This window comes from Suricata suricatta, chromosome 15 (assembly GCF_006229205.1).
Source record: "Suricata suricatta isolate VVHF042 chromosome 15, meerkat_22Aug2017_6uvM2_HiC, whole genome shotgun sequence".
Lineage (NCBI taxonomy): Eukaryota > Metazoa > Chordata > Mammalia > Carnivora > Herpestidae > Suricata > Suricata suricatta.
This window is the reverse complement of record NC_043714.1, coordinates 16,202,543-16,227,259: the sequence shown is the minus strand read 5'-3', so window position 1 is coordinate 16,227,259 and position 24,717 is coordinate 16,202,543. Positions and strand designations below refer to the sequence as shown.

Sequence of the window (24,717 nt, the reverse complement as noted above, 5' to 3'; positions counted from 1 at the left end):
CTGTGAGATCATGACCTGAGCTGAAGTCAGACGCTTGACTGACGGAGCCACCCAGGCGCCCCAAAAATAACTTCTTGTTTGTAGGATTCTTTTGCTACTTCATTGCTATAACTAGCACTCTGAATTTATACTTCTCTTAGGCTTTTTTTTTTTTTTTTTTTGGTGTAATATTGTTTTAAGCTATTCTCTACTATTTTGACTTTGGGTAAATTATTTAAAAGGTACATTTTGAGATGGCTACATTTCTTTGACTTAATTACCTCTGTAAAAATGCATATGATGTAAGGGAATAGTAAAATATTTTGGCACAGGAGTCCTTTTAACTATTAAGGACTAGGTTTAAAGGATTACAAATGAATGATTATGCAGTATTGATAGGACATCGAAAATGCTAAAGATAGAAAAATTCCCAATTGGAATGTTGTCAGAGAAGTTTGCAATTTCTATAAAAAAAAGTTTTTTAAATTTTTTAATATTTTTATAGAGAGAATCTTAAGCAGGCTACACATCCAGTGTGGAGCCCAATGCGGGACTTTATCCCACAACCCTGGGATCATGACCTAAGCTGAAATCAAGAGTTGGATGCTCCATCAACTGAGCCACCCAGATGCCCCAAGAGCAATTTCTCTTAATAGTAGATAAGTAAAGGAGAACTAAAATGGCAGAGAAGAAACACGATCCTTTTATAGCAGTGAATCTTTCTGGGCATTGAAACAGAGCCATGTAACACCTCCTATCCCAAGTCAATGTCATTTATACACAAAACTTGGCATATTATTTCAAGGTACTGAAGCCACCTGAAACTTGTCTATGTACTTCTAGGGTTCTACATAAATGAACAATCACCCTGGAATATGGAATAATCTGTAACAACCCACAGAAGTAAAAACTGACTTTAAAGGTAAGTGGCAGGAAATCCCACTTTTAAAACAGACCTAACTTCCAAACTACATAAATGAGGAATTAAGTTATCAATTTCAAAACATTTTGAGAAAGTTCGTTCTAGCAACACCAAAAATGTTTCTGTAATTCTCACTCCTACTTTTCATATAGTGTATGATGTACCAAAAAATGACTCAGAAAATATCTGTGTAAAGTTTTGTAATATTATGCTATGGATAATTACTAGTTAACAGGTATGCTTAAAGACACTGGTAATGGTTTTTATAATAAAATTTTACAGTACCAAATGTTTCAAGTATTTAAACTGCCTTTTAAATGTTCACCATTGCTAAAATTAAATCCGAACAGTGTTTGTTGGCCCCCTCTCTAAATATCTTAAGTTCAGAAATTATCTTGGAGTTTAAAAATCTTAAACAGAGAACCTGCTGCCAGTATCTACATCATTTAGCACCTCTCCTCAGGTGTGGCAAAAATTTGTAATTTTCAGTGTGTGCGATGATGTAACAATGGCTGGGAAGCGCTATACTTTACCATATGCAATAAAGTAAGAGGTATGGATAACATGGAGAATGTTAGGGAGTTTTCATTTAGACCTCTGAGTTTATTTTGGTTATAGCCATGAAATGGTTCAACTATTCAAAGGGCACAACATTTCTTTTCTAAAAGACTTAGCATGCTATAAAAGAAAAAAAACTTGAAACTTAGAAAAGGTTTTGTTCCCTAAATATTAAATGTAGCCTATGATAATCTAGATAAACTAATTTTTATGTGTCCATATACTTAAAATTAAAATTTTTATACTTTTATCCTTCACATATACAAGTGATTCATTTTTGTAATGACTTTTATAAACCATCACCAATTTAATTTAAAATAATGACAGGAATTAGAGGATTATTAATCTTTTTGCTAGTTTTATTATACTATAAGATTTTTATTTCTTGTGATCCAGTAAACATCAGCATAATATTTTAAACTCGTTCTTAAAAATATACAATATTGCACTTTAATTTCTGGCAGTTTAATTAAGGAGTGACTGAGTAAAAAATAAATCATACAGGAGACTACAGTTTTTATTTTGCTTTATAATTAGCAAAGAGCTTTGTGTAAAAGCAGAACTTACAGTAGTGCCAAAAAACCGAATATTTACAGTGTCACTATTAAAGTCTTACCTCTAAAGTAAGATTCAGTGTATTGGATGCAAATGTTATGAAACTAGCAAAAGCACACTCCCTCTCCCACCATTTTGCTGAGCATTTTTAAGCCAAAGGGTATTGGTGTGAAATGCTTTTGCGATTTCTTTTTTCCTCAAAAGAAAATACATGGAAAGAATGCTTGTACCTGAAGCATTTAAACTTGGTCTCTAAACTTTCACAACGTTTCCTACAGGATCTGAAAAATCTCCAAGAAGCAGAATTCCAAGACAAGCATTCTTTTTAGTGTTTCTGTATTCTCTTCATCATGACAAGTCCACAGTTGGGTTTTAGTCTGATTTTAAGGTCAGTTTCCTGTACTTTCTTTCTAAGACAAATAAGATACTGACATTGCATCCGCCTGAATTATTTTTAACTTGTTAAACTGTAGTGAAATATATATTTATATTGACTCAGAATCTGCTATTCTATTTTTCAATTCCCAATTAGGTAAAAATTCTAGAAAGCTCAATATTTTTCACTTATTAACCAATTAGAAAAACAGTTTTGCACAGCTGTCTGCAAAAGCAAATACTGAGATTTAGGCCTGCTTACCAATAACATCAAAAGACCAGAAAGAACATAAATAGAATGTATTTGTAATATAAATACATGACACAGAGACATTCATTTTTGGCACCACCTAAAAAAAATCCAGTAGTATTTTATTACCCTTTGGATCTTTGGGAATATTTAAACTTTCTAACTATTAAGTCTTTGCTTTTCTTCCAGAAAAAAATAATTCGCAAATTTGAACTGGTATTTCAAAAGCAAAGGATCTCCTTGTGATTTCTTAATTTGATCTGCAGAGCAAACACTCATTCAAAGTGTTAACTCATAGCCCATGTACTAACTATGCTTTTACATTTTAATCCTACCAAGAACTGACTTTGTCAATCAATGACTTCTCATGGAAAGGTGTGGTTTCTTCTTAACCACAGACCAATTGCATAGTTCTGATCTGAGAACAAAGGTCAAAGTAGAGAGTTACAAAGGCATTAATGCAGTTAGCTGAACTGAAATAGGCTACTGAGAAATAGTCTGTCTTCGGTAGATGTTAGTGTAAACTCAGGGGGAAAAACAGTCATTAGCAAAAAGTTTTCTTTAAAAATAGGTTAATGCTGAGAACAATAGCTTTTTAAAATTTCTGTTTAAAAATAAGCTTAATAAACAATAATACAAATTTTAATCCAAAACTTAGCTCTTTGAAATGCCCTATTTTCTTGCATACAGCAGAAAATACATTTTTCATAGTTTTTAACATTACATGTAAAAATGAGGCACTAGTTAAACAGATTTGAATATATTCACACAAACAGGAGTTTCAGTCTCATCTGTAGGCTTGTATTTGCTCAATGGTTTCTGGATGACAAACCGTTCACAAAAATAAATCTTCTGAAGGAGGTGCGTAAGAGAAACCGACAAATGCATCATCTGCCTCCAGTACACTGGCATTCACTATAGAATAGTCAGAAGACACACACACAGAATACGGAACGGTTTCTTCTGTAAATGCTGCATCAAAGTTCCTGATATCATCTGGTCCCGCCTAAAACATCAAAAGCATATTATTCATCATCTTGGCTTTTGTTTTCATTAATCTAGTCTTTCATTAAAACCCCTTCACGAAGTTGTATATTTATTCCTGGCAAGTTTAGTTGTCTTCCTACTTCATTGCTTCTTTGAAACAATTTCTGCTTTTCCTTTCCAGAGTTTATTATTTAGGTGAGGTGATCTGTCCTAACAAAGTTCTTTTTGTTGGAGGTGTGGGGAGACAAGTGTGGCTGGCATAACAGTCCTTACCTAACAGAGTTCACGTCAATGACGCCCTTTCTCTCTACCTATCACCACCTCTAAGTTTAGAAAAGGAGCCCAGGTAAGTTGTCAAGATGGCACTTTTCATTTGAGCTTCCAAAAAAGGCTTGCCCGTCCAGTTTCTGAACTCTGAGTAGGTAAAGCCTGTTGCTTACAGAATGAAGGGGTTGTAAATAAAACTGTGAAAGTTAACCCTCCCTGTGCTACAGAGGCCACTAAGGACTCAGCTATGACACTTTAGCTCAGAGGCCTGAAGCGGCCAGGAACCTGGGAAGTAAAGCAGGGCGGCAGCTCAACGGCAGTGTCCTTCATCTTTAGAAATTTGATACAAGCTAATGGACTCTCCCCTTCCAATGGCGTTACAGATAAAAGCTGAGATACAGATTCAGGTGACTCACACTTAAAACTCATCCCTGAATCTCTAGGTTACCCCTGCTCTGACGGGCCAAGGGGGAGGGAATCCTCGGCATGTCCAAGTCATCAAGCCTAACTGAGGTTAACAGACAAGGACCCAGAAAAAAATGCTAAGCCAAGGATATAGTTATTAGTCTGGTAGGTAGGTCTACAAACAGCAGAGCAGAGACAAGGGAAACCCAGAGTATTAGATTCCTCGATATGCAAAACTCCCCCACAGAGGAGGAAAAAACTGAATTTAGGTATATATAAAAAATGTTGTCAAATCCTTACATGTTATTCTTGAAGTATGGGCTCTGGAATAAGATGAACTCTGGCTATGAGATTTGCTAGCTATAATTTTTTATATAAACTGCGCTATCTCTGTGAGCTCGTTTCCACTTCTATAAAGTACAAATAGTACTACCTACCTGTTAAAGTTGTTGTGAGGATCTAATGTGTGAATACATCAAATTCCCAGAATCTGACATGCAGAAGGTGTTCAGTAAATAATGGCAAATGTTCTTTTACTTGATTTTATAGGTATCTTGATTATGTTAAGAGTTAGGGAGGGTTTTGTCTTCAAAGAACCTGAGCTCAAATTCTAGTTCTTCAACTTTAGTTTATTTTTAAAAAAATGTTTATTTTGAGAGAGAGTGCATGAGTGAGCATGTGTGTGCGTGAGAGGAAGAGAGAGAGGGAGAGAGAGAATCCCAAGCAGGTCTGTGATGTCTGCACAGAGCTGGATGTGGGGCTCAATATCATGACCTTCCTGAGTCAGAAGCTTAGCCAACTGAGCCACCCAGGTGCCTCTAGTTCTTTAATTTTAAACTCTGGGCAAACTATTTAACCTTTTCTGTGCCTAAGTTAACTCATCTGTATTACATGGAAAATAGCAGTACTATATCAAAGGATTGCTGTCAAGGTTAAATAAAAGGATGCAAGTATTGAGAACACCTGCTTTATCATACTCATAGCTTTCCGGTTGTTGTTAATCTGTTAAGTGAAAAACGGTAACCTGAATTTGAACATCTTTTCACATATTTAAAAGCTATCTGTATTTATTCTTCTGTAACTGTGTATTTTGTGTCTTTTGTCCAGGTTTCTATTGGTCATTGGTCTTTTTTCTCATTGACTTTTAAGAATGCTTTATGCATTAAAGAACATTTCCCCAGTTTGTTATTTGCAGTATATATTTTTTCATTTAGACATTTCTAGATTTAATGTGGCCAAATTTACCAATTTCCACCCAACCCACCCCCCCCTTAAAGCAAGGTAGTGGATCTTGCTTTAAAAAGTTTAATTAGTTCTGAAAAAGCAGGGATCCCAACTGAGGTATCTAACTCTAACGTGAACATTGTTTCCATTTCCAGTTAATGTGCCTGATGACATATTTATTTGAAGATAACTAAACTCAGCAAGACCTTCAATATAAAAAGAAAATTAAAATAATTCTTAAAGGTCCTAGGTTCTTACTGCAAATTCTAGAAATTAGGGACAGAAACTGTCCTTAATGGAGTCACTTCTGAAACAGTCACTTCTGGATAAACTAAATGAAATAAGGCAATCTGTAGATTCTGTAGATATTATTATGTTAATAGGTGTACAATATCACACTTATTAAATATTACCAGCCATGAGCTATGCACTGACACAAACATCTAGCAAAATCTAAAGACTAAATAATACTTTCCTAAAGCTATTTCCTTATCCTGCACTTACCTACTACAAAAGTATTTCATGAGTTTCACAACACCAAAAAACTTTAAATAAAAGAAATACAAGTTCACCCATGATCCTGCAATCCCAACTTAATCTTGGTTTATATTATATTCTCTTCCAGTCTGTATCTGTTATTTTTACTGTTATAATTATAAGTCACAAACATTATAACTGCCATTTTTTTTGTTCATTTATTTTGAGAGAGAGAGCACAAGTTGGGTAGGGGCAAAAGGAGAGGAAAAAAGAATTCCAAGCAGGTTCTGCATTATCAGCACAGAGCCTGATGTGGGGCTTGAACTCGCAAACTGTGAGATCATGACGGGAGCCAAGATCAAGAGTCCGAGGCTTAACTGACTGAGCTACCCAGGAACCCCATAATTGCCATGGTTTTATTTAACACTGTAGGAATTTTTTAAGTGCCTGCTCATTTAAAAAATGTTTTTGAGCGCGAGAGGGGAAAGGGAGAGGGAGGAAGGGGGAGAGGGAGGAAGGGAGGGAGGGAGGGAGGGAGGGAGGGAGGGAGGGAGGGAGGGAGAGAGAGAGAGAGAGAGAGAGAGAGAGAGAGAGAGAGAGAGAGAGAGACAGAGACAGACAGACACTCAGTGGGGTAGGGGCAGAGAGAGGGGGACAGAGGATCCGAAGCAGGCTCTGCACTGACAGCAGCAAGCCTGATGTGGGCCTCCAACTCATGTGAGATCATGACATGAGCTGAAGTTGGATGCTCAACCTGAGCTACCCAGGTGCTCCCTGCTTATTTATTATTATCATTTCCTTAACAAGAAAAGGCATTTGAGCACAAAAAAGCATAGAAAGAATAGTGATTTTGGAATAAGGCACAGATTTGAATCCTTGCTCTGCTACTTTTTAATCTAGTTATATGGCATCTCTGACTTTCTATTTTTTCATTTATAAAACATATATAATAAGGAGGATACTAATGGTAGTAACCTGGTAGTATGGGGAATAAATTTCATATTGTAATGCATAAAAGTATCATGCAAGTACATATACCTATATATATAGCTATCAATAATAAGTAATATCATTATTGGTCTACTACTGATGATTATCAAAAATTTCCCTATTGTTCTATATTTATTTCCCCAAATTGTCAACATTGTTAATACTGTAAACAGATCTTTGAGTTGTAGCTTTCCACTTTAAAAAAAAATTATGTTTACATAAATCATTTCCATGAGCTGTTTTAACAAGTCAAGCTAACATGAAAATTTTATTTTCTGAAAAGGGATATGTCAATATACATTACCATTAATAATGCCTGCCTGTTACTGGTTTTATTTCAATGTAGAAAAACAGATACATTAATGTTACTTAAAATTAGAAAAAAATTTTAAGCACAATCTTCTACATCTACAGGTATGCCTTAAATTTTTTCTTTATTTTTTATTTTTAAGAGATAGAGAGAGAGAGCATGAGGCAGGGGAGAGGAGCAAAGAGACATAGAGAGAATCTTAAGCATGGAGCCCAATGTGGGGCTTGATCCCATGATCCCAAGATCATGACCTGAGCCAAAATCAAGAGTTGAGCTTTAACAGACTAAGCCACCCAGGTGCCCCAATTTGCATCTTTTTTTTAATCTAATGAACTCATCCCTTTCTTATACATGTTCCAAAGAAACATTTCATAATTGCTGTGCTAGAAGATACTTTTACCAATGTAATATAACTATAATCTCATTGGTCATTTTAAAGTTATCAGTATACTAGAAAATGCTGAGAGACAGATTTTTCAAATATTTAGGTACTGGTACAATTTCATTCACATTAGATTTTGAGGTCTACTGATAAAGTTATGATGAGCTATACAGTACTACATTTCACTATTTTTTTTTCATTTTACTATTTTAGAAAGCAAGATTTAGATATGCTTACCACATTAGGATTAAATGGTGGTGGAATCCTCTTTTGTACAAGATCAGTCCAGCTGAGTGATTCAAAAAAAGGATGATTCTGAATTTCAAGCTAGAATGTTAAAGAAAATATATTTTTTATAATGGCAAAAAATATAAGTACTCACTGAAGAATTACATGAAGACAAACCGTTACCAATTTGTCCCTCAATAATTCTTTTTAGGTACATGTTTGTTATTCCTGTGGCAAAATGGTGTCATGGAAACACTGCCAGAGCCAAACAGGAAAGACAGTTATGTGGAATGACCAACCTCAGTTATACCCTCTTCACAGTCATAGTTTCTTCATAGGTAAAATGGAGTTAACATTTCTGTCCTAGACACCTCACAGGCTGTTTTGAGGACTAGTGGAAAATATGGAAATTAAAAGTGGTATGAAAAGAATCAGGTACCACAGAGCTACAAAGAACTATAATTATCATTTGCATGGCAGAAGTAAAAAAGGAGTTAGGCAAAAGTGTTTTTTACACAGAGGGGCAGAGGTAAAATCAAGGTGATGAGCTGTTTTACCAAAAATTAAAAAAAAATTCCATTCTGGGTTAGTATTATCAAAAGTTGGCACAGTATTGATTCCAGTTATTTTCCCTGCAAAGTGCCACAGAAGTGTATAAAGTAGGGTCCAACCTAACTCGGTGGGTTTAAAAAGACCTCCTGGAGACTAAGTAATGTTTGATCAGATGTCTGAAAAATGATAAAAATTAGATAAAAAATGAAGGGGAGAACATTCCAGGCAGAACATGAAGGCCCGGAGGTGGCAAAGAGGTTAGTCTGATGAGCCAAGGGGAAGGCGGGTGGCTCAGTCGGCTAAGCATCTAACTCCCGATTTCAGCTCAGGACATAATCTCACAATTCATGAGTGAGCCCCGCATCAGGCTTTAAGCTGACAGACCAGAGCCTCCTCTTCCTCGGGCTGTCCCTCCCCTGCTTCTAAGTGCATGGGCATGCATGCTCTCTGTCTCAAAATAAATAAATAAACTTAAAATACAGAGAAGGATTAGGATGGTCACACAAGGTGAAGCCTAAGAGGTAAACTGCCATATCATATTGAGTCTACATTAAGAATTTTGGATTTTATTCTAGGGTTATGAGAAGTCATTAGGAAATTTTAGGTAAGGGAATGTTACAAATATGGGGGATTTTTGGTTTGTTTTTTAAAACCTGACTGTAACAGGGAAATGGACTAGAAAGCCATGACCAGATTAAGGAAACAGAGCTACTGTTGTGTCCAAAAAAATGTTGAAAGTGTTAGGGATACCTGGCTGGCTCAGTTGGTGGATTGTGCAACTCTTGACCTCGAGGTTGTGGGTTTGGGGTGCAAGCTGGATGCAGAGATTACTTAAAAGTAAAGTTTAAAAAAGCTGAAAAAGGTAGGAAAAGTATAGTCACAATTGAGTAGAAGAGTGTATAGATATGGGAAGGATTTAGGAGGCAAATACAACAGGACCTGGCTGTCTGCTGAATATGGAAATAAGGAAGGGAGGAGTAAAGAATGACTCAGATTTCTGACCTGAGGCTCACAAAAGGAAGATGGCAGGAGTTCAATTTTGAACATGCTGTGTTTAAAGTACTCTCCAGAAATCCGAAGACTGGTATTGAACAGGCAGATAATATATGAGTCCAGAGTAAAGAAGAGAGGTCTGGACTGAAGTCATAAACCTGTGAGATGAAAACATAGAGATAACCAAAGCCACTGGGCCAACTGAGACTGTCCAGAAAGAGAACACGGAAGAAGAAAAGAAGGTTCAGGCCAACCACAAGGAACCACAACATTCAACCGTCAGGTTGAAGAAAGTAGCTTACATAGGACATTACAGAGGAGGGCCCAGAAAAACAGAACAAGATGACTGTGGGCTCTTGCAGAAGCCTATGGAACAAGAAAGAGTTGGAAGTTTAAATGCTGCTGAGAAGGCAAGCTGAGGAATAGAGGGATTTAGCAATTCTAGTAGCTATTTTTGGTGAAATGAGAAGAGACTGGGAAAGAAAAAATGAACCCAGAAGCTTTTATGAAGAGAAAAAGTTATTACCTGGCAGGACAGCATGGTTGAGGGCTTTTAGTTTAAAAAGCAAGAGACTTGATACTGTTTAATTATTGCTTGGAAGGAACCCTAACGAAAGAAAGCAGTTATATGTGTAGAAAAAAAGCATGCTGGGTTCCCTGCAAGGAGTCAGGATCCAGTGCAGATATGAAAACTGGCCTTTTCCACTATATTAGGAAGAAAGAAATGTTAGCAAGCAGGTGTGTGCAGGTCTGCAAATCTGAGAGCAAGGCTGAGTGAGTTCTACTCTGCTGATTCTATTTTCCTTATAAAATAGAAGGCAAGATCATCCACTAAAAGTGAAGAAGAAAGGGAGTCTGGAAATTTGGAGAGAAGGTCTGAAATCATTACTACAGAGAGTAGAAAGAGCTAGAGAAACAGGAACATTATAACCAGGCAGTGATGAAGCACAAAGGAGATTAGTGACTATGACTTCATAGTGCTTCCAATATGCCCAGGGCTGCAGCTGTCTTCAACACTGTTCTGCAGCCCAGAAGATGACAAATGGATTCATCCAGGGCTGTGATTTCTGTCCGTGAATTCCATAAAAGGCCCAAGGGGCAAGAAGGTGTGAAGTAATAGCAAGACCAAATGAAACCAATGGACTATGGAATGAATCCAAGCTAGGCAGCAAGCTGCTGACAGAGCTACCTACCAAACTGGGGGCGTGGGAAAGGAAAAGCACTCACAGTTCAAGTTTACGACTGATAAAGAGTCCCCGAGAATTTGTGAGAAACTTATATGAATTTAAAAGTTCATGTTCCTCAGTAGTTCATGAATTTACTGATACACCAACATAACACCATTTGCTACATAAGCAATTTAATTACACTGATTCTTTAAAAAGGTATTTTATTTTTAAGTAATCTATACATGCAGAACGGGGCTCAAACCCACAACCTTGAAATCAAGAGCCCTACACGACACCAACTAAGCCAGCCAGGTGCCCCTAACTGCCCTGAGTTTTTAAAAAAACAAACAAACCTTTAGATTCTATAAGTACCTCAGAGGGGTGTCACCAAATTCTCAGAGGAAAAAAAGTAATTTAATGTTAGTTCAAGGCAAAAGACATTACCTCATGCAGACAGCGGCCACTCAATAAATTCTTGTTCAATAAAATGACTTAAAAGTTTAGGTAATCAAAAAACTCATGCCACACATTTTTTACAAAGAGAGAGAAAATTCTTATAAGTGAAAATAAAATAAGTAATAGGGTGTGAAGCGTGTTCGGGTGGCTCAGTTGGCTGAGTGTCTGACTCCTGATTTCAGCTTAGGGTTCATGGGATTGAGCCTTACACTGGGCTCCACACTCAGTGTGGAACTGGCTTAAGATTCTCTTTCTCTCTCTCTCTCCCTTCTCTCTCTCTCCCCCTCCCACCACTCTCCCCACTTGTGCTCTGTCTGAAAGAAAAAAAAATTTTTAAATAGGGTGTGAAAGCAGGATGTGAGGGGTAAAATGAAGAGGTTCAAACTGTCATAAACATCAAATGAAAAAACATCCATGCAAATGCTTCACGCAGTATAAACACTGGTAAAAACTGCTGGGACACACATGCTTTTTTTTCATGTTGCTATTTAAGAGTTGTATTCATCCCATTAAATGCATATAAAATAGGAATTTTATCTTCAAATCTCAAATAAGATTAAATAAAGCAGTACTGGGAAGGATGTACATACAAAGTCTTCTTTGGCACCGAGTCGGTTTTGCCTGTCTTTCTCTAGCAGTTCTTCCAGAATGGACCAGGCTGTGAGGCTCACTCCTGGCCTCAAACTTAGGGGCTTGTGAAGAATATTGTCATACATTTCAGCTACGTCTCGGCAATAAAAAGGAGGCTGGGAAAAACAAAACAGAAAAAAATAGTTAATGTTTTTTTAAAAATTATTTTTAAAGTTTGTTTATTTATTTTGTAAGAGAGAGAGTGAGCAGGGGAGGGCTAGAGAGAGGATAGAGACTCTCAAGCAGGCTCCACGCTGTGAGCACAGAGATCCATGCAGGGCTTGAACCCACGAACAATGAGATCATGACCTGGGCCAAAGTGAGACACTTAAACGACTGAACCACTTGAGCACCCAGTGTTTTATTTTTTAAATGCTTACTTTTTAGAGAGAGTACAAGCAGGGTGGGGCAGAGAGAGAGGGAGACAGAGAATCTGAAGCAGGCTTTGCAATGCCAGTGTAGAGCCTGACACAGAGCTCTAGGCAGAACCATGAGATCATGATCTGAGTCGAAGTTGGACACTTAACCAACTAAGCCACTCAGGTGCCCCAAAAGTTAATGTCACTTGGAACTATACTGAAATGGGGTTCAAAGAGTTGGGTTTGGCCTTGTTCTATACGGACCAGCCTGTATCTGGACAGCTGCAGAAATGCAAAGGCTTCTGTGGGCACATGTACATCTAAAGTGTAGTCTCCAATGCGAAAAGGTTTTATTTTTTAAAGTTTATTTACTTTTAGAGACAGAGAGAGAGAGAGAGAGCGAGAGAGAGAGAGCAGGGGAGGGGCAGAGAGGGAGAGACACAGAATCCCAAACAGGCTCTCCCCACTGTTAGCATGGAACCAGATGTGGGGCTCATTCTCATGAACCATGAGACCATGACCTGAGCCAAAATCAAGTCGGATGAGTGTCTGACTTCAGCTCAGGTCATGATCTTGTGGATTACAAGTTCGAGCACTGCACTGGGCTCTGTGCTGACAGCTCAAGCCTGGAAGCCTGCTTCAGATTCTTGTCTCCCTCTCTCTCTGCCCCTCCCTTGCTCATGCTTGGTCTCTGTCTCTCAAAAATAAACCTTAAAAAATGTGTTTAGAGCCAGCACCATGTAGAACTTACTATGTGTTCACTGAATGTTCAAGACCACCCTGCAGACAGGTGTAAACTGTGTAATAGTATTTGTTTGAGAGAAAACCACCAATCTCATCAGAAGCACAATGAAAGAATTCTTGCAAACAGAGATTCAACACAGATCAAACATTAAATAAATTCTTGAGACTTGAAAATAAACTAATGAAAACAGAGGTTGCTAGCAGAGAAGACGACCTGAAGACAGTGGTTCCTTCCTACATACTTGTGGTAATGGCAGTACTCTGGGTACACTCTGCAGAATTCCAACTCCACTGCTACAGCCTAAAGATCCATATAGCTTCAGCATGAGGATTAGCCAGTTAATTGTTAAGTTTTAAACTAAAAATAATTTTTAAAGTAAAAGGAGTTATATACTTGTTACTTTTATAGGAAATAAAAACATTTTTACTTTTTACATTTTTTTAAATGATAAAATTTATTTTTGAGAGAGAGCGAGAGAGCGCAAGAGAGGGAGAGAGCGATAGAGCATGCACCAGTAGGAGAGGGGCAGAGAAAGAGAGGGACATATAGAATCTGAAGTGGCTCCAGGGCTCTGAGCTGTCAGCACAGAGCCTGATGCAGGGCTCAAACCCATGAACCGTGAGATCATGATCTGAGCTGAAGTCGGACGCTTAATAGACTGAGACATGCAGGCGCCCTATAACACCTTTACTTTTTAAAACTGAAATTCATTTTTTCATTTTTCTACTTAAAATATTTTTGAGGATTTTGAGGGAGAGAGAGGAAGAGCATGCAAGTGAGCTGGAGAGGGGGCAGAGAGAGAGAATCCCAAGCAGGCTCCACTCAGCATGGAGTTCCACATGGGGTTCAATCTCATGACCCGAAATCAAGAATTAGGCGCTTAAAGAAATTTAAAAAATTCAGAAATTTCAAGATAGCAAATATCTAGCACTTAAAGAAAGTACGGCATATTAGGTATTCCAAGTCAGCAGCATAACCAGAAAACTAAATCTTTTAATAAGCAAGGGCAAAGACAGTGTTGGTTGCCATAGGAATCTATCATTCAAAGTTAGCAACATTAGACAAATGCTCTAACATGTACCTCACGTGTCACATTTCACTGAGAGCTCCCCAGTTTTCAGAAGGGAAAAGCCCACACAAATCAAGTAAAAGAAACAAATAAAAAAACAAGCCCAGCTCAGGTCTCAGCTGATGGGAGTACTTAGCTTTGTCTGGGCAGCAGCACAGGAGATGAGTGCATAGTTCCCAGCCTGAGGTTGCTGGACACTCAAGGGAATCACAAATGGATTCTAGAAACTATTCTAAATATCTCAAAAAGCCTAAAGAACATGTGTTGATCCTATAAGAATATGTAAAGTGATTACCTAAATTATTTACTTTTGGTTGGAATGATATTAATATACTACAACTTTATACATGTTAGTCAGAAGCTCTGGTTGGCCTATGCTTTTTTTTTTTTTTTTTTTTTTTTTTGGCCTATGTGTCTTTAATAAAAACTGGGGCAATTGATTTGTAGCAAAGTGGATGGACCTCGAGGGAGTCATGCTAAGCAAAATAAGTCAGGTGGAGAAGGACAGATACCATATGTTTGCACTCATAGGTGTAACAGGAGAACAGGAGAAACCTAACAGAAGACAATAGGGAGGGGTCAGAGAGTTGGGGAGAGCGAGGGACACAAATCATGAGAGACTACTGAATACTGAAAACGAACTGAGGACTGATGGGGGGGGGGGGTGATGGTCATGGTGGGGGGCACTTGTGGGGAGAGGCACTGGGTATTATATAAAAACCAATTTGATAATAAACTATTATAAATAAAAAAAGAATATCATTTCAAACAAAAAAAAAACTGGGGCAACTGATTTCATAGTGAACATCCCCTTTTTTCAATAAAATCTTGACCTGGTGTTTATGGTAAAGGCAACTGAGAGTTCCCAATGGTGGAAAAAGTGGGGCACCCATGTATTATATCCTACGAGAATAAACTACAAGGCAAACCCAAAAGGTACTATCTTCTGATAAATAAAAAAATATTTTCTTTCCATCTTTTTGCAATTGGGCAGAATGATGACTGGGGTAAACTGAATGAAAGTGGATAATATTAATGTTGTAACTAGTGTCTATTTCTAAAAAAATCCAAGTGGGATGAGAAGACCTGATTAGTGTAAGTAGTGACTAGTATAACAGAAAAAATTACATTGAAAGACCATTTACAAAGGAAAAGGTGTGTGTGTGTGTGCGCGCATGTGTGTGTGTGTATACAAATCCCTAATGTGATTTTGGGTTCATTTAACTAGGTTACTACTACTGCTCTATTAGTGTTAACTAAGAGTCCTCCTAATTACAAAAAAAGAGAGGGAACACTCAAAGATTTAAAATATACTGGAATAATAATGAAAAAGCAGAAATACGTACCAATCCATACAGCATTTCATAGAGAACGGCACCAAGGCACCACCAATCTACAGTATTGTCATAGGGCTGTTTTCTGATTACTTCAGGAGCAAGGTACTATGGAAAACATTAAATTTTAGAGCAACTCGATCAACAACTCATGATAAAGTTTAGGAAAAATTAAGAAATTTAAATTTAAGATGTTACTATGACACTAAAAACCTATCATCTAGATTTTTAATTGGTTAGGTATTCTCATCCTATACCGGTAGATCTAAGGTGATAATAACTCTTCAGAATCATCTGGGACATTTTTCAAAATGCACATATTCAAGCACTTTCCCCCCCATACTGTGATGGAATTAAAGCAAATAGAAGATAAGAACAAATGCAGAAATCTATGATACTATGTAAACTAGATATTGGGCTAGAGGGGTGGGGAGTCTTTCACAAGAAATTTATTTTAGAAATTCCTCTAGTCATTACTCATAATTGTTTCTCTTTAAACAAGAATTTTTAATGTAGCAATTAGAATGTTTTTTCCCTTCAGTTAAATAAAAAAGACTTCTCTAATTTTTACTAGAGAATTACAATAGCAATTCTCTAATATAATTATAATTCTCTAATAGCAATTCTCTGAAAATTATTCAGGAAAGTTGTGTTAAGTTATTGGATGGCTGGGCACATTCTAATTTGCAAAACATTTAAACTTCTCACAATTTCACACATATAAAATGGTGAATTTGAATTCTAGATTCCAAGATATATATTTTCTCTTCCCATATGAAATAAAGAAATAATTTGCTAAACTTAAAAAAAAATGTGATCCAAAGAAATGGCAAAATATACAAAAAGGGTTTAGTAATTTTTGATTACATTTAAATTTAGATGACCAAAAAACATGTGTTTCCTTTCTAAAAACTATAGGACTTAAAAGATTTTGTTAACTATGAAGTCAACACACATTCACAAAAAATGGTTCTTCATACACAAACCAAATCAGAATGATTACAAATATACATAAGAGCTAGGGTTAGATTAGAAAAAGGAAAAAAGGAAAAAAAAATTTCAAAGTTCTTTCACTTTTAATTAAAAACAATTTTTCTGATCTTGATGAAAAGTCTCATGTGAACCATTTTATCACACATTGCAACATGATATTCACAATTACTCTACGATAAAGATGAAATACTACCTGGCATCTAAGATCACTGTAAATACATTAAAATTAGGAAAGTTTAAAATAAACTCTGTGTGTGTGTGTGTGTGTGTGTGTGTGTGTGTGTGTGTGTTTAGTGAGAACAACAAAGCTTTAACATAACTTGTAAGGATTATTATTACTGTCTCAAATAGAAGAATACATTTTCTGCCAGCTAACATGATTAGAGAATTAGATGTTCTGATTAGTTCTGACTTGCCATTTTTTCCGTCCATATCCACTACTTTACTTTCTTCTGTTAAATGAACACTCAATATATTTCAATGGCTATTAGTACATTTAGAATGGTATAAACATTACCACAATTTTATGACTTTTTCATTGCTGATCTGTGATTTTTTTTTAAATAAAGGATATGGTAAACTTTTACCACTATAAGCATAATGTATATCTTTGTTGGGTTATCTGTGATGGCTCACAATCACAATTGAAAATACTATCACTGAACTTTAAGTGTCTGAAGGGATGATTATCACATATTTCTGAGTGGCTGGAAATGGAAATTCTACTTCAGTAAAATATTCTGTGTTTCTGATTTCAAATATTATATATTCAATTTGTGATTCATTTTTGCATTTTCCACATGATTATATAAATGACAAATGAGACATACTTCTTACCTCTGGTGTCCCACAAAATGTTGTGGTCGTGTCTGAAATAGCAATTCCTTCTTTACAAAGCCCAAAATCTGTTAAGACAACATGTCCCTGACAAATACAGGAGCAGTAAGATAAAACAGTGCATGGGCATAAACTCACAATTTTTAAAACCATTTCACTTTAAAATAATTGTAGGCCCACAGGAAACTGAAAAAATATTACACAAGAGTTTTGTGTACACTTCACCCAGCTTCTTCCAATGCTGATATCTTAAATAACTGCAGTAAAATATCAGAATCAGGAAACGGACATTGGTAGAATACTGTTAACCAGACTGCCAATTTTACTCAGTTTTCACTATTTTTTTTTTTACATGCATTTGGGTGTGTGTATATGCGTGGTTCTACGCAATAGAGATGTGCAGATTTGTATTAACTATCACCACAATCAAGATAATTGACCATCATCCCAAAGGAACGAAAGAACTCACTCATGCTACCCCTTTATCTTTTCACTCTGCTTTTCCCACTGTCCCTGTCAGTTTACAACCATTAATCTGTTTTCCATCTCTAAAGTTTTGTCATTTTGAGAAGGTTATGTAAATGGAACCATGCAGTGTGGGGCCTTTGAGATTGAATTTTTCCAACTAAGCATAAATGACAATAAAATTGAGAATTCAGAGATTTTTAAAAATACTTACTACTGAATCCAGAAGAATATTTTCTGGTTTCAAGTCTCTATTAAATTAAAAGGAAAGAAAAGCAAAACTGAATATTAACTGAAATAAAGTTAATTGACATTTTTATAAGAAATTATTAAAATTCACCTGTACACTATTTTGATGGAGTGCAAGTAACCCAATGCACTGGCAATTTCAGCAGCATAAAACCTAGCTCTGTGTTCAGGAAAGGACCGCTCTCTTTGTAAGTGGAAAAACAGCTATAAAATAGGAAAAAATAAAAATGGATATTAAGATCATTCACACATAAAGTGAAAGAAATATATCCTATAAGTACAAAAATAGGATTTTTGTTATTCTGAACATGAGATAAAAACGCGCCAAAGCCCAGAACCCTGACTCTCCCTTGTCTGTGTCCCCCACCTAACAATTAATTCCCTCTTGTACCAAGCATCTTTCTTCACTCTTGCTAATTTGCTCATCTCTCATTTACTCTTCAATCCTAAATGCGGCAGTGTCCTGATCACTCTGGAAAAGATGATCAACAAAGACCATAGCCTTGTGATTATCTCACTAGACATTTCTTGACTGCTTTCATTTGGGGGGGGGAATCAAACCCTATTCAGAGATTGAAAACAATTGGCTGGCAGACCAAATATAACCTACAGATCTCATTTGTTTGAGTCAACTACTGTTTTCAGAAAAATCTTAATAACTGGTAACATTTAAAAATAGGGAAATTTTTTGGGATAAAAACTCATAGTTTTGGTTTCTTATGGGGGAAAAGAAAAGGAAACTCTGCAACATTTAAGCCTAAATTCCAATGTGGTAGCAAATGGTGGGAACTGAGCAGCAGCTGGACTCTCCAGTTCACTTTTTATACTTCTGATTTATTTCTTACCTAAAATCTGTCTTTGCTCATTAGGTTACCTGCCTGGGTGAAGTTTGCCCTAGGTCCTTTCTCTAAGTCCCCTGGCTTTTTAAAACAATGATCTCGCCTTAGGTCTCCTTCTTCCTTGGAGAGTTCCACCTTTGCTCCTCTCCGCCCCCTTACTCTGCAGGGATAACAAGGTTTTTGTCCTTGGGTTTCTTCATGGTTATCCTTTCTCTGCATACCCACCCTGCCCAGGTGACCTAATTCATTCCAGTGATTTTAACTACCATCCTCTACGTTGAGGTCTTTCATGTGGCCATACCCCACCTAGACTTGTGCTTAGAGCTTCTCCTGCAAAGACCTGCTGCCTACTGTTCTTTCTTGAAATTTCACAAGCCAAGAAACTCAACTTGTCTATAGCAGAGTCCCTTGTCCTCTTTTACAAACTTAACTGCTACTGCGGTATTCTACTCTAATGACATCACTTTCCATCCAGCTCTCTATGCCATGGAAGGCAACAAGGTACATACAGTCAGAAGAGTCAGGTTTTAAAGCTGATCAGATCTGGATTCAAGTCTTCTTTTGTATGCAATTCATTCCACTTTTCCTTCTCTGACTTAATAAAAATCGTCTCCCAATGTTTCTTAACCTCTTCTGAAAGGTTATGGTGAAGATCAGTTATAATAGACTCTACAGAGTAGATACGTGGAGGTTGGCCTGGGACTTAGCCTCTGTATCTAAGTAATGAATAAATTCTTCTGTTTTTCTTTTAATTATTTGTGGAATACTCCCTCCTATTTAGTCCTACTGCTGCCTTTGTTAGCTGTGGCTTATACTATTATAATGTTCTATTTACTGATCTGATCACATCTGTCTAATATAACAGTAATTAAAACTACCCAAAATGAAAAGCTGACCATTCACTAATGATAGCTAACACTGACTATTTACTAAATCAAAAGGCAGTATGCTAAGGACTTTATATGTTTGTATTATTTAATCCACCCAACTATTGAGGTAGAAAATTAACAAGGAAGCTGAGGCTCAGGAAAGCTTGTTTATATGCCTAATGTCATAAAAGTTACTTCTTTATCCTCTACCTGGTTCCAAAACAGATGTGAGTAAGTATCACACATCTAGGTTAAAGTGTTAAGTATGAGAATCAGGGGACAACACTAGTAATAACAACAGGAAACCTTCAGATCTTCAACTTTCATTGTCTTGCTTCTACACTGAGGAGGCATATGGCACTTCTGTCATAGATGTAGGGGGTTGAGGAAGAATTCTTTTATGATATTCCTCCCAAATGATCTAGGGGTAGAGCACCTGGCTGGCTCAGTCAGTAGAGTGTTTGATGCTTGATCTTGGGGTTGTGAGTTCGAGCTCCACGTTGGGTGTAGAGATTACTTAAAAAGAAAATCTTAAAGAAAAAACCCCAAACCCCCAAAAAACCAAAACCCAAAATGATCTAGGCAAGTCTGATCATCTTTCAGGTTTGCATAATAGTCTTCCTTCTAATTCCTTTATTCTACAGCTAAGTGTACTATAGTAAGGCTGAAATAATTATTTTCCTCTCTTTCTGCTCTGGGACTAGGGATAAAAGATCTGTTTGTAAAGATAGGACACTGTCTACCAGAATAATTTTGGGAGACATTCACAGCTCAGAGATCAAACAAATTAGAAAGATGTGGGGGCTGAGAAACAGAGGAACAGGTGGGTGGTCAGCTGCCTAAATCCTGGAATCACAATGCCTGAGTTTAATTCCTGGCTCTAGTACTAACTGTAAGGTTTGAAGAGGTGAGAGGAAAGACAGAGACCAAGTTATGGAGCCAAGAAGGCCTTTATTGGAGTCTGCAATTCCCGGGCGAGGTTCCGTGACTCCAGAGTGGGGAGTCAGGGAAGTCGCGCCTGGTATGGGAGAGCAAGGTGTTTTATGAGTGCAAAAGTTCTGGGTTTGAGCTCAGGTGGGCCGATAGCCAAGTAGGGGTATCTTTGGACGGTGGCAGGATTCAATTGGCTGTTCACTTCGGTGGGGTGGGGGATGCTGGAATTCCATGGTGAGGCATTCCAGTTTGAGACAGTCCAGATTGGAGAGTGGGGGTCCTCAGTCCCTGGCGGTGCCTGGAACTATTATCTGACCTGCAATAAAATGGCCACTGGTGCTTTTCAAATGGCTCAGGTCATTCAAGGTTTGCAAGTGGGGTTGTCAGTTGCTCTCCACAGCAAAGTGGCCGCTCGGTTGCCTTCCCATGGCAACTCTTACACTAACTACATGACCTGAGCAAGTTACCTAGCTTCTCTGAGCCTCAGTTTCTTGATCTTATTTAACAGAATTGTTGTGAAGATAAAATAATACATACAAAGAACCAGAGCGCTGGGCACATTAGTACATACACTTGACTGATGTTCGCTATTACTGTAATTATCATGACGGTATCATTTCCCAAAATATGTTTCAATACCCCTGATTCAGAGTTTTGGGGATATTAATAGATTTGGTTCAAACAAAAAGGGACTACATGGTAAGAAACATATTTTCAAAGAAATCTTTGGTTTAAGACAGAACTCAAAGTCTTTTGCAGGTTGAAACATACTGTGAGTCACCAAGAAACACATTGTTAATTGCCAATGGGACAGAACACGAAATATTTTCCACTGACTTCACCACAGAACTCTTTATTAGAGGATAACCTCATCTGATTATAGTTTGCATGTTTTACATTTTAGAAAATGATAGGCTAGAGTAATCTTTAAATGCAACTGTGGAGACAATAATTATCTAAATACAAATGTTTTATTCTAATGTTTCAGTATATTATTCTTGCTATAGTATCTGTGAAGTTTGTAGCTTCACACCAAGGTTCTTTAATGAATCAATGAATCTTCCACCTACACCATAAGCTGCTTAAGAGCTTTGTTTACGACTCTCCATTATCTTGCTTTGTGCCTATTAGCCAGAATCTTGAATATAATAGCTGTTAATGCTAGCCTATTCTTCCAAAAACTGGTAAGGAAGAAAAACTGTGACTTCATTCTACTTTTTCCAAACATTACCAACACAAGAAAACTAATCATAGGGGTGCCTGGCTGGCTGGGTTGGAAGAACATGAGACTCTTGATCTCATGGTCATGAGTTCAAGCACCATTTGGGGGTAGAGATTACTTGAATAAATAAAAACTTCAAAAAAAAATTAAATAAAACTAATTATAAAACTCACCTCCCCTCCATTAACAAAATCCAGAACAAAATAAAGCTTTTCAGCTGTTTGGAAAGAATAATGTAATCCAACCAAAAATGGATGTTTCACATTTTTCAAAAGCACATTACGTTCAGCCATGATATGTTTTTGCTGTAAAAAAAAAAAAAAATTAAGGATCAACTTGTATTATATGCCAGAAAACATCTGTTATTTGAGAAAATGGATTTAGGAGAAACAATGCTATTTTATTATACCTCTTTTCTGTTGAGAACTATTTTTTTCTGTAACACTTTGACAGCATAAAATTTTCCATCCAGTTTCCGTTTTGCAAGAAGAACCTGTTGTAATTAAAGATTGTGCATACTATTAGAAATTTCAGTATTTTGATAGAAATAATTCACTTGTCAATAAATTCATAAATTATGTACAAAGTCAAAAAGGACCTAGATTATATAATGTTTTAGTTTTGAAAACTGAAAACTACTGAATTTACTTCTATTTCCCTTCTCCTTAGATATTTTACCAGAAAAAAAATTCAATCACTTGAATAGCCAGGTACTATTTCTTTGTTACTTAATGTGCTGATATTTGAGATTTTTACTAAATTTAAGTCCACAAATCTAAACAGCTTGAGATCCTCAAGAGTGTGCGTGGGTGTGCACACGTGCATGCACCAGCTCTATGTCCTAAAGAGTGAAAATACTGAGGCTATAAACTTCCTGGACACATTTTTAAAAAAAGGAGAAGAAAAATGGTTTCTACGTGATCCAAGTGCATTTCTGTTTTTACATTTAAGGTTTCTCTCAGAAGTCTCAAATTCAGAAGCATTCAGAGGAAGAAGCACCATGTACAGCTGAGTTTCTGTACAGGGTGGGTTGCATTCACTTTCGAAAATGTGAAGAAACTTAGAGACTCTTACTCCAGGAAAAAAAGCAACAAACTTAGCGTTTTAAAAATAATTTGAAGGGATTCAAGATGCCCAGCAAGCTGTGTAACTATTAAATGGGGGTACATTCCAAAGTTTTTTGAGATAATCTGACACAGCAAGTAAGGATACCACTGGACCTTATATTCTAGTCCCTGCGTTATCAACCTCACTAAAACTTCTAACCCCAGACTAATCATGAGAAAAGCATCAAAAATCAATTTTACAATATACCTAATTGGTATTTCTCAAAATGATCAAGGTCCTCAAACCAAGGAAAGTCTGAGAAACAGTCACAGCTAAGATAAACGTAAGAAGACACGATAACTTAATGTAATGTGGTATTGTGGGTAAGACCCTGAAACAAAAACAGGCCATTAGGTAAAAAGTAAGGAAATCTAAATGAAAAATGGATGTTAGTTAATAATATGCATCAATATTGGCTCATTATTTGGAACAAACATACTATGCTAATGTAAGATATTAACAAAACAAAACTGTGTGGAGTAGAGGATGGTTTGGGAATTCTCAGAACTTTCTGTATTTTCTCTTAATTCAATTTTTCTATAAATCTAAACTGTTCGGAAAATAAAGCTTATTGATTTAAAAAAAGTTAATCAAGGCAGAGTCAAAACATATTCAAGGTAAAAATGTCCTGTGCTCAACTGTCCGCGTTTCTCCCATCTTCCATTCTTTTGTTTGCTACAATATTTGACTCTATTGAACATCCTTCCTTCTTACATTTTTCCTTTTCTCAACACCTCCCACCTGCCTTTCCGTCTCTATTTTGATTGGTTCATCTTCAAGAATGTCATGAGAAAATAATTCAAATGTGACAATTAGGGGGTGCTGATTCCCTTAAAAGAGTGGTTTTTTTTTCAATAGACAGGTAGATTTGGAGGGCAGACAGTTAAGAAACAAACTAAAAGAGTAAAATGGAACCAAGTCCACTCAGTGGAGAAGAGTTTGTAATAAATTTTAGGTTGCCATTATTTATTTTATGCTATCATATATTTTTTCTACTTTTCAGACACACTGTGGATTTGCATTTGTTTACTTTTCCTTCTTTTTGTGTACCTGCCTTTATTTGGTTTATTGTACTTTGCTGGTTTTTTTTTTAATTTTTTTAATGTTTTATTTATTTTTGATACAGAGAGAGACAAAGCATGAGAGGGGGAGGGGCAGAGAGAGAAGGAGACACAGAACCAGAAGCAGGCTCCAGGCTCTGAGCTAGCTGTCAGCACAGAGCCTGACGCGGGGCTAGAACCCACGAACGTGAGATCTGACCTGAGCCAAAGCCGGAGGCTTAACCGACTGAGCCACCAAGGCACCCCTGTGCTTTGCTGGTTTCTAACCATTTTATAAGACTTTTAATTTTTATTAAACATATATATAAAGTAACTCATAAATCATTATTGCTCAGTAAATTACTACAAAATGAAGTCACACTGTGTAACCACTATCCAGATCAAAAAATAAAATTATCATATAGTTGTGGGTTCATTTCTGGGTATTCTATTCTATTTTACTGATCAATGTGTCTATTTTTGTATTTACCTCAAAAATACAAAAATACTAATTCGAAGGGATACATAGCAGCATTATGTAAGATACTCAAATTACAGAAAAAGTCCAAATGTCCACTGACTAATGAATGGATAAAGAAGACATGGTGTGTGTGTGTGTGTATGTGTATATATATATATACATACATGAATATTATTTAGCCATAAAAAAGAATGGAATCTTGCCATTTGCAATGACATGAATGTAGCTAGAGCATATTATGTTGAGTGAAGTTAAGTCAGAGAAAGACAAATACCATATGATTTTATTCCTATGTGGAATTTAACAAAATAAACAATCATAGTGCAAAAAGAGGGAGAAGCAAACCAAGAAACATATTCTTAACAATAGAGAAAACACTGATGGAGGGGATGTGGATGAGGGGGATGGGTTAAATGGGTGATGGGGACTAAGGAGTGCACTTGTGATGAGTACCAGATATTGTATA

The 24,717-nt window shown here is 36.7% G+C and overlaps 1 protein-coding gene across 10 annotated transcripts in view; it reads right to left on the bottom strand.

Annotated features, from left to right (window-relative positions):
• Positions 1–1,797: 1,797 nt before the first annotated feature.
• Positions 1,798–24,717, bottom strand: part of LOC115278992 (serine/threonine-protein kinase Sgk3) — a 134,611-nt gene continuing 111,691 nt past the window's right edge. For 9 of the 10 annotated variants that reach the window (XM_029923484.1, XM_029923493.1, XM_029923485.1 and 6 more), the window contains 9 exons: positions 22,033–22,116; positions 21,797–21,928; positions 17,852–17,964; positions 17,726–17,762; positions 17,047–17,133; positions 15,229–15,324; positions 11,670–11,825; positions 7,919–8,008; positions 1,798–3,645 (listed from right to left, as the gene is read on the bottom strand). In XM_029923484.1, the coding sequence (XP_029779344.1) occupies positions 3,475–3,645; positions 7,919–8,008; positions 11,670–11,825; positions 15,229–15,324; positions 17,047–17,133; positions 17,726–17,762; positions 17,852–17,964; positions 21,797–21,928; positions 22,033–22,116 (966 nt within the window). In that variant the 3' untranslated portion in view covers positions 1,798–3,474. The remainder of the gene's footprint in view (positions 3,646–7,918; positions 8,009–11,669; positions 11,826–15,228; positions 15,325–17,046; positions 17,134–17,725; positions 17,763–17,851; positions 17,965–21,796; positions 21,929–22,032; positions 22,117–24,717) is intronic. The other variant, XM_029923494.1, reaches the window with a different exon arrangement.